This window comes from Pelecanus crispus, chromosome 2 (assembly GCF_030463565.1).
Source record: "Pelecanus crispus isolate bPelCri1 chromosome 2, bPelCri1.pri, whole genome shotgun sequence".
In the NCBI taxonomy this organism is placed as follows: domain Eukaryota; kingdom Metazoa; phylum Chordata; class Aves; order Pelecaniformes; family Pelecanidae; genus Pelecanus; species Pelecanus crispus.
In genome coordinates this window covers 144,880,802-144,890,771 of record NC_134644.1, presented here as the reverse complement: position 1 = coordinate 144,890,771, position 9,970 = coordinate 144,880,802, and the positions used below count along the sequence as shown (strand labels likewise).

General features: G+C 39.3%; 1 protein-coding gene across 1 annotated transcript; it reads left to right on the top strand.

The window, feature by feature from the left end:
* Window positions 1-3,244: 3,244 nt before the first annotated feature.
* On the top strand, window positions 3,245-9,765 carry SLC7A13 (solute carrier family 7 member 13). Its single transcript, XM_009483879.2, has 4 exons — window positions 3,245-3,965; window positions 6,573-6,704; window positions 8,402-8,766; window positions 9,520-9,765. The coding sequence occupies exons 1-4, from the start codon at window positions 3,245-3,247 to the stop codon at window positions 9,763-9,765; spliced, it is 1,464 nt and encodes a 487-aa protein (XP_009482154.2).
* The last annotated feature ends 205 nt before the right edge of the window (window positions 9,766-9,970 follow it).

The window sequence follows — 9,970 nt, the reverse complement described above, 5'->3', positions numbered from 1 at the left end:
GATAAGTCAATACCATGCTTGAAACATCATGTAGTTAATTGAAAAGGAACTAAATAAATGTTTAAAAACTGACTTTGTTTAGACAGATGGGCTTCTTTCTAGTCCATCTAATCAGTGAGTGGATCATAGGAAAGACCTAATGAGTACACACAGGAAATTCTTGACAAGATTGAAATTGAGACTGCTTATCCAAGTACATTGAAATTCAGTTAATTACAATTAGGAGATAATACATATCCATTTTAGGCAACAAAAATATTCTTCCATTACTTTTCTGTATTGGTTTCTCTCTTAAATTTAGAGAAACTACAGTTGACTGAAGGTATTAGATAGTTGATAGTGAAAGACTTGACATTGAAGGCTAAAAGAATTTTGAAAGAAAATTAAAAGGGAAGATCCTAAATGCTAGGAGAACTGGAAATGATCAACTGAAGTTTCAGCTTTCAGCTGTAGCTGTTACATAGCACTGCCTTGACCTCATTTTACTGTCAAAGAGAACTCAGCAGTTGGCACTCAAAAGAAATGTTGTCGTTCCCTGTTGACTATGAAAATTGCAGTACTTTGGCATTTTATTTTGATGATGATAGAACCTTTCAGTCTGCTCCATGTATCAGGGGAATCTTAGGCTTGTCTTACAAACATGTCTAGGTTATTTAATCATTTATCTTTGCCCTATATTCAGCAGTTGAGTCTCTGGATAATGTCATCAAATTGAATGTGACCAGGTATTCAGTATGTAGTTGGGTGTGAGGCAGGAGACACTGACATATGAGACTTTGAGATAATCATGTAGACCTTTGAGATAATCATATAGACTGTGGCAATTTATCCTTTCAGCTGGAGAGAGAATCTGGACATCTTACAGAAGACCTGGGAAGTGAATATTTATGACGTGCTTCAGAAGATGCTGCCTTTACATATTGAAAAAGAAAGCAGTTTGGCTGAAAACTACCTGTTGTGTGACTAGCTGTGTTTTACTGAGTTCTGCCCCGGTAATGCTCATGTTAGTGTACTGTTTTCAGAATGTCAGTTTTTGTTGAATTTGTAGGAATGTTGTCATTGTCTCTGCTCTTACCTCCTCCTACTCTGGCAACAACACACCAAAATGAAAAGCATTTCACTGAAAGTCTAGAAATGTTTGTCTGAGGTAGGCGGAAAGCACATCCAAGAAAGTAATAGTCTCAGTGGGGTTTTCTGAAATCAGGCAGCTTTGTCAGAAGTAGAAAAAGTTTATGAATATGCTGCTTGGGAGATTCTGGAAATGCCTTTGTTATACTAGATATTAACGTTCTTTAGGATGAACAGTGAAACAAAATCAGTTGCATCTGTACTTTAATCTGCCATTTACTGTAATATTGATTTGGTTTAAAATAGTAATCCAAATCCAGCTGTATGTGGTCAAACACCCAAAATAAAGAGTTGGAAGATTGCTGGATATCAAAAAATATGTGTGCATTCACAGAGAAGGAGACTCAGAAAAGGCACTGAAATAAAACAGGAAATTACATATTTTAACCGTTTAAAAATTTTGTCAGACTTAATTTCCAATTCATGAATACTGGTGAATAAATATTTGAATTGTTATGAATTATTCATAACACATGGTAAATGCATACTTGAACTTAAATACATATTGCAATTTATAAAGTGAATAAATGAAATTTAAAATGCATGCAAATTTTTATAAATAGAGGTGTGTTTCATGTAGAACTATAATTTCTGTAGTCTGTAGGACTTCATGGTTTTTGAAGGTGAAAGTATATAGTGAGTGCTGCAGTGATTTGCAGAAGATGGAAGAATTGCCTTACAGTTAAAAGCTGCTCTGGAGCTGTGGATTCTGTCACTGACCATGCTGCATAGTTTCTGTGTGGTGATGGAAACTCACTTTAACGAAGTCATTGAAAAAATTAAAAACCAACAGTCTGTGCACATGCCTATTTTAACTAAAGGTCTTTTACGTGATGGCATATTACATAAACCCAATTTCTCAGATGAATTTATTTTGTACTTGAGTGAAATCCTGCTGTTCAGGACTGATCTGAACCACTGTGTCTTTCAAATTGGGCCCTGTGAAAGCCGTGAGTTTTGTTTGCTGCGTTAATGAGCTTTGACCTTTGGGACAAAACCGATTCCGCAACTTTGCTGGCAAAAAGTAAGAACTTTGCAGCTACTGGTTTGGGCGCTTAACAACCCTTAGGGTATATGCTGACCTTCTTTTTCAGTTAGTTTCCCACTTTCTGCCCATTTTTCTTTACATCTCTTAAAAAGAGTAAATACATTTTTGTTGGGGCAAAAGCATATGGCAATGGTATATCCACATCTGATTGAAGAGAAGCTCCTTTTCCATATTTTGAACATAAAATATACCACAGATTGTTAAATATGTAGAAGAAGCAGTGGCTGCACCTTAAAAGGCTCACACCAAGCTGGTGGGAACTTTCAGCCTTCATCTTTCTGTTCCACAGCCTCCATACAGGCAATGGAAACAAGGATACAGCCCATTCCCCTGACAACAGTGTCTGAAGATTAATACCTGCTTAGGAAGTGCTTGGGTACTACTATAACAATGAGTGCTCAAGAAAAATGGGGAATAAACTGGTAATTTTCTTTCTAGGGCAGTGTTTAATGAGTGAAATATAAACAAGCTCCAGTATACCCAGTGACTGATGAGGATTTGACAAAACATACTGGTGATCACTGGTTATCCCTGTCCATTTTATGTACTGACGGTGGAGAAATAGTACCAGACTGTTCAGCTCATGCCCATGTCACTGTCAATAACATAAGGAGAGCCGATTTTATCTTCATGCTGCCATACCCTTCCCCTTTCCCTAGGTCTGATGCAGAATTCACATTTACCCACCTCTTGCAGTTGTCTCTGAAGACATACATAAAAAGTTTGAAATTGTTGATGAAAATCAGCTGAGAAATGAGTGTTTACTGCACATTATTTTTTACGCCGGTTTCTTTAAAAATACCTCCAGACCTTAATAATTTCTGAAGTACATATTAAACCAACATGTGTATGATTTGCCAGTGTTTCTTGAAGTATTTGGTTAATCATCTTCACACAGAAGACACCAAAACCCAAAGTATGCTCTCTTTTCTGAATGATTAAGCCAGGCTTCCCATAACATTTCACTAGCAAGTAGGGCTGTGACAATCTGCTAACGACGAGGTGAGAGGGAAATACATGTAATCTAGTCTCTGAAGTCATATAATCTGCTGTGAAAAACCAGAAAAAATGGGGAAGGGAAAGAGTGACAATCCCAAAGGTGGGAAAAGAAAAGAAAAGGCCAAGATGCAACTCAAAAGAAATATAGGTTATTTTGATGGGGTAAGTTTTATTATAGGATCAATTGTCGGGGCAGGGATCTTTGTGTCTCCCACGGGGGTGTTAAAGCATTCCTTACTCAACGTCGGCGTCGCACTAACGATCTGGACTGCGTCTGGGCTGGTTTCTCTGATGGGTTCCCTCTGCTACGCAGAGCTGGGAACAGCTCTGCCCTTCTCCGGAGGAGAATACAGCCATATTAAAAGAGGCCTTGGATCCCTACCTGCCTTCGTCTTTATCTGGACATCGACATTTACCAAACCAGCATCAAATGCTGCTCGAGCCTTGCTGTTTGCTGAATATGCCACCCAGCCCTTCTACGGCATTTGCCCTGCACCAGAAGTGCTGAAGAAATGCTTGGCCTTGGCTGTTCTCTGGTCCCTGGGGATTTTGAATGGCCGCAGCGTCAAAATGGCTGCGTGGGTGCAGACGATTTTCACTCTGCTGAAGATGATGGCCTTGTCTGTAATCGCCATTGGTGGCATAGTTCTCATTGGCGGGAGAAAGGAGAGCCTGGCCAGGTTTGAGGACGCATTCAGCTCAGAGATCCCCAACGCATCACAGGTTGCTGAAGCCTTCTTCCAAGGACTGTATGCCTATGGTGGTTGGTGGTCCCTCAATTATATGGCAGGTATCCCACTTCTCTTCTTTAGATTTTGTTCTGTAGTCACCATTCTTATGTTCCTCAGCTCATCTTAGTAGAACGTAGGGTCTCTCACATTTTACACGAGTCCTGTGTTTGTTGGGGCTGGTAGAAGAGGCGTTATTTCGCTCTTGGGAACTTTCTTGCTTCTTGTGCAGTCTCCAGAATCAGACTGACATTTCCAAAGGATGACAAGAGAAATCAAAATAGTTCATTTAAAATCTCATGCATAAACAGATTTTTTCATACCTTAAAACGTTGCATTTTGTCTTAGCGTCAGTGCATTTTTAGAAAAGGATTAAGATATCCATGCCAAACTATGTGCTTGGTAAGGACCAAATCCAAAAAGATAATTGATTAATGTGTATTTAAACATCTGTACCTTCTCTGAGATTATGCAGCTGGTTTGTACATGGACAAATTAATTTTGAATTGTGTTAAAATATAGTAATTTTATGGGATATATCGGATGGTCAGTAGTCACTTCCTTGGGAAAATAAGGTTTTGCACAGAAGGTGAAGAATGTAAGGAAAGGGGTATAAATCTTCTCATATAACTTGTGCTCAATTTTTAACATTCAAAACCATTTACTTACCCTGTTCTGTATCTGATGACACGTATGGCAGTAATAAATAGAGCAGTTTTTCATGAAAGCTGCAGAGATAATGTTCATAATGTTAGTTATGCATGTCATGAGTTAAATGAATAGTGTTTTATAGTATCACCAGATTTACAGAATTAAGTTGTAAGCAAATGGATGTTGCTCTTGTATCTTTAAACTGATTTATCCATTGACCTCTATCACATGTAAAACATTAAATAAACCGAATGTGTGAAATGCATAACACAAAGTTCAATGGTGAGAACAGTGTGAAAATTGGGTTAATGTTTAAAAAAATGACTGTTATTATTCAAATTCAGCTATTCCAGCATTAACAATATGCTGCAATAAAAAAGGTGATATAAATCAGCAAAGTATAATTTTGAAATCTTAGGATTACCTTAAAGGCAAGCATTTAGCTTTGTAAGCCCGAGAAAATAAGAAATTATTCGTAAAATATTATTATTTTCTGATCAGTTAATGGTAGTAATAAAACCTATACACTGGACAGCACAGCTGTTTAGACAGGTGCAACCTATGCAATAGTCCTCTTCTGAACTGAATTTTCTGTTCTTCAACAGTAACTTCATTCCTGGGAGCTTCAGCTAAAGCATCAGGTGCCAGCTGGACAGCAGGACTGTAACGAGCAACAAAACAAATGGAAAGATAAATTTAAATTGGCAGTTTTGGTGATTGTCCACTTCTGGGCTCAAAATTGCCAAGTGTATTTCTTACATTTGAAATAAATCCCAAATTCTCCAATTGTCCGTATCTGAATTCCGTTGTTGTGCTCATTCAGTCCGTCTGGCTCTGCACACTACAGCCAGCGCTGTGGCGGGCTCAGAGCTGATGTTCTGGGCAGGAGACAAATGCTATTTGAGGGAGGAAAGGGATTTCTGTCTCCTAAAAACAGCTTACGTAAGCTGCACATTTGACTTCTCACTTCTTCCCCCTTGTGAGTTATCAGTTGGTAATACTGAGGAAGTCTTTTGTAAATGCTGAGGGAAGCAGGAAAGGGACAGGGAGCAAAAGGGAAGGGATGAGGGATTGAAAGATGAAAAAGTCCCTTTTTGATTGAGATGAGGATAAATTATTAGGGTTCTGGAAACTATCTCCATCTTTGCTAGGACTATCACGTGGGAATGTGTGCCAGTGCCTCAGTTGTTCAGCTGCAAAATTTAGAATTTTTTCATATTTAGTAAGGGTAGTTTTAAGCTAAGGTGCCAGGCTTAGCACTAAACAGTTTTCCTCCACCAGGTTTGCACTGGAAAAGATAATCAAGAGCAGAATCCAGCTGGGAATGACCCCCTTTTAAAGCCACTTAGGCTTAGCACTAAACAGTTTTCCTCCACCAGCTTTGCACTGGAAAAGATAATCAAGAGCAGAATCCAGCTGGGAATGACCCCCTTTTAAAGCCACTGCATTACTGCTCTTCTGTCAATACCTTCAGTCTCTCTTGTTACTTTTTCTGATATAAGGGCAAAGAGAAAGGTTTCGTGCAGGAATAGGAAAATACAGTTGGAAAGATTCAGATCAGGACTCATGAAGTGATATAAGTATAAATAATCTGACTTTAGAGTCTGATGTTTAAGCTAGCGATTTAAAAGTATGGCTACTTGAAAATTTGTTACCAAATCAATTTTCTAATTGTCAAATACATGTTTAATCAAATCAAAGAAAAGTTATCAGCCCTTTCAGACCTCCATCCATCCCTCCTTCCAAGATAGTTAAAAATAGCTAAATAAGAAAAAAAAATTTTTTTTAGGCTTCTTTGATAATAAACCATTTGAGAATCACTGTAGGACCTCACAAGCAATGTAGCTTAGCAGCCATGATTGGGCATGATTTCGGTATCAGTCTTGTCAAGCCATGATTAGGGGTTGGGCATGACTTTGGTATCAGTCTTGTCAAGCTCTGTGCAGAATTACTACTGAAATGCACTTTTAGAAGCTACACTGCTTGCTTTATTAGTCTTTTTAAATTGTATTTTTCAGAAGAGATGAAGAACCCTAGCAGAAATATCCCCTTAACTGTGATGACTGCTGTTCCTGCAGTAATTGTTTTTTATTTACTGGTGAACATCTCATACCTGACTGTCCTCACACCTAAGGAAATTGTCTCTTCAGGTATGCATTTGATTTTTTCATATTAAAAAAGTGTGGTCCATTAGCATACCCATCTGATGTCAATTTACTGGGTTACTTCTGCTCATCTAACTTCACAGTCAGGAAGTTTGGGTTTCATTCTAAGTTTTAAAAGAGAATTCTTGTTTAATTTTGCTGTATGACACAAGTTGGACTAAATGCAGACAGATGCTATTAGGTGTTGAAAATGTTGGCTTATACCTGCACTGTCTAAAAAGAAATCAGAAGTGTGTTAAAATGTGGAAAATTAGGTGAAGATCAGGTCTCTGTTGAGTATAGAGAAGGCCTTTGTTTTGCTGTAGTTTTAATCCTCGCTACTCCTTCCTTCCCTACCTCATGGTGTCTCAGGCCAAAGCCATTACTTTTTAGGAGGTGGACAAGTCTACTGTGGTAAGTAACATAGAAAAGACTATGAACACAAAAATGTATCTGTTTCATGTGTGTGTGAGGGTTATTCATAAGTATTGTGATTCCTTAGAAAGGCCTGTACAAAAGTCCAATGCATGTAATGCCTCCGTCAGATCCTGTACCAATAAGCTGTCCATGAAAAGGTCCAAGAGGAGCTGTATTTCTCCTTGATTGTCCAAACAGCACCTTTTAAGTACCATTGTAATGAGACTGAGCTGTCAGACCTTCCCTTCAGGAGTGACAAAAACCATACCTCATTTGGATGGAGCAATTATTTTTTTTCTGTGAAAACAGCTCAATAACATAAATGGGACTGGTGCGGCCGTCACTCAGTGACCTCATATTATTGCTCAGCCATTGTCAGGCTATCTGCTGGGAGAAATGCATACGTTTGCAGATCCATCCTACAATGAAAGAGGCAGCGAATACCAGAGTATCCCTGAATAGCAGCTGCCCAACAAGCATGACCAGCCCCAAACATACCAGGGGAGCAGTGCTTATCTATGTCAGCTGAGGAGATAGCCTTAAAATTATAGCTCGTTTCAAACATTGCTACGCATTGCTGCAGTTCTTGTTCTTTCACTACTTTTTTTTGGGGAAGGGGGTTGTTTTCCCTATCTCTAATAACTTCCTACCCTGCTCAGGTCACTGCAAGACCTATATTCCTCATGGCAGTTGGTTATAGACCCACTAAATATTAGTCCTTGCTACAGTATGGGCTATAGCTAATTTCCAAGCACTATTGAATATCTCTTGTTCAGAAATAATCTTTCACATTTCTCAGTTCCACCCAAAGCAAAACCTCATTAATAACACGCTTGCTGACCCGTCTCTGCACGTACATGCGCTCATGTTGGCAGTGTCCTCATCACAGTAGATCATGTCACCACCGTGGTCACGCCGGGGACTAATGCGTTCGTTTTCTTTCCCCGCGTGGCCTTGCCCATGCGTGTATGTTTGTGATTCATGGCGGTGAGATGCAGCTTGCTCCCGCTGCGCAGTCCATTACCGTGGTATCGGCCCCAGCAGGTTTACCCGGCTTCCTCTGGCAGGCAGCACTCCTTCTCGCTGTCATCCCCCCCAGGAAAATTTTAGCTCCTGAATTAAATAACTTTAGGATTAGATTAGTCAAGTTTGACTACAGTAACAAAAAAACAGGGATTTCTAGTAAATAATGGGTGTTTCATGTATTGTAAGTTTAATTTTTGCTGAGTCTGTCAGTAACTCAGAACATGGTACCTACACTACACTAATGCTTTGCTTTCTTGCAGTTGCTGTGGCAGTCACTTGGGCTGATCGAGTGATCCCCTCTGTTGCCTGGATCATTCCTCTCTCTGTTGCTGTCTCAATATTTGGTGCTCTCAACAGCAGCATGTTCACACTAGGTCGATTAAGCTATGCTGGAAGTCAGTCAGGACATTTACCTGTTTTAATATCCATGCTTAATGTCCACTCCTGTACTCCAGCTCCAGCCATGATTTTTTCAACCACCATTGCATCCATTTTTATCATCCCCTCTGACCTTATTACATTAACAAATTACTTTGGATTTTCTGCCTGGCTTATGATTGGATTGACTTGTGCAAGCCTGATTGTACTTCGGTATCGGGAACCTCATCTACATCGACCATACAAAGTAAATGGAAATAAGTTTTAAAATATTTTTGCAGATTGTTTTGAGTCATGGGTAGCATGCAAGAGTTACGGAACAAGTGGAAGTCAAAAGTGGATAGTCACTACAAAAATACAAATAATAATCACAATCTTTAGAGCCTTATTCAAAAACTGCTTCACTGTAAAAGGAAAAGAAACAAACAGATGGTCTGTGCCCCGGAGAGCTTGCACTCCAAAACAAGAGATGGGTGTATGCAGAATGGGGGACGTGCAAGCAACATGACACCATAGTAGTGTGGAGCAGTAACCAGAACAGTGTGGGATCCAGGCTGGCCATTCACGGTTAATTAAACCTTGATCTACTCTCATCTTCCCTGACACAACCACAGACGTTGAAGATAGGTTTAATGTAATCCCAATCTAGCTGTCAGAAACATGGGTTAGGAGTGCATGCTCATTGTCAAGGCTTCTTGTAGGCACCCAACCCTGGGTTTCTTTCAGGATCCCATAATATCATATGTGGATGAATGGTATTCAGGGCTTGCCTGTCTCTCCCCATTGACAACAGACAGAGCCTGAACAAGTATTTTGGACAAGTTGCCTATCTTGGAGGCAATTTGGGGTCACATGAATCTCATCCTGGGTGAGACTGCAGAAATGTGAGAAACAGTTCTCTAGTGTGGCAAAGAACGCGTTATTGCTTTTATGAATGAGACATAAAATGACAGTTGGTCAGTTTGTTTCCTAAATTTTTTTTTTTTTCTTTTTCTTGCAGGTGTTTCTACCAGTTCCATTTGTGATGGTGGCAATGTCTTTCTTCCTAGTTTTAGCTCCCATAGTCTGGTCTCCAAACCTGCAATATGTTTATGCTTTCCTCTTTATGCTGGGAAGTCTTGTTGTTTATATGCCTTTTATACATTTTAAATTGCATTTTGCATTTCTTGATAAAATTACTTGCCACTTACAGCTCCTGTTGGAAGTTTCTCCTGCTGATGAATCTGCTGAGAGCAAGTGTGAATAATGGCAAATGTTTAATCCTAGTACAACTAACAGCAACCAGAGAATTTTGTTCAGCTGAGATTGTAGAAGGTGCAAGTTAGATGTTAGGTGTGATACGTAGGCATGCATGCATGTGCATGCATGTGTGTATATGTATATACATATATAGATGAATATACGTATATTGCATACATATATACATATATGTATATACACATATGCACTTA

Excerpts from the sequence above, each read along its gene's own strand:
- SLC7A13 (XM_009483879.2), top strand. The coding sequence starts at position 3,245 with ATGGGGAAGGGAAAGAGTGACAATCCCAAAGGTGGGAAAAGAAAAGAA. Across the intron at positions 3,966-6,572 it reads GTCCCTCAATTATATGGCAG|AAGAGATGAAGAACCCTAGC; the intron begins GTATCCCACTTC and ends TGTATTTTTCAG. Across the intron at positions 6,705-8,401 it reads TAAGGAAATTGTCTCTTCAG|TTGCTGTGGCAGTCACTTGG; the intron begins GTATGCATTTGA and ends GCTTTCTTGCAG.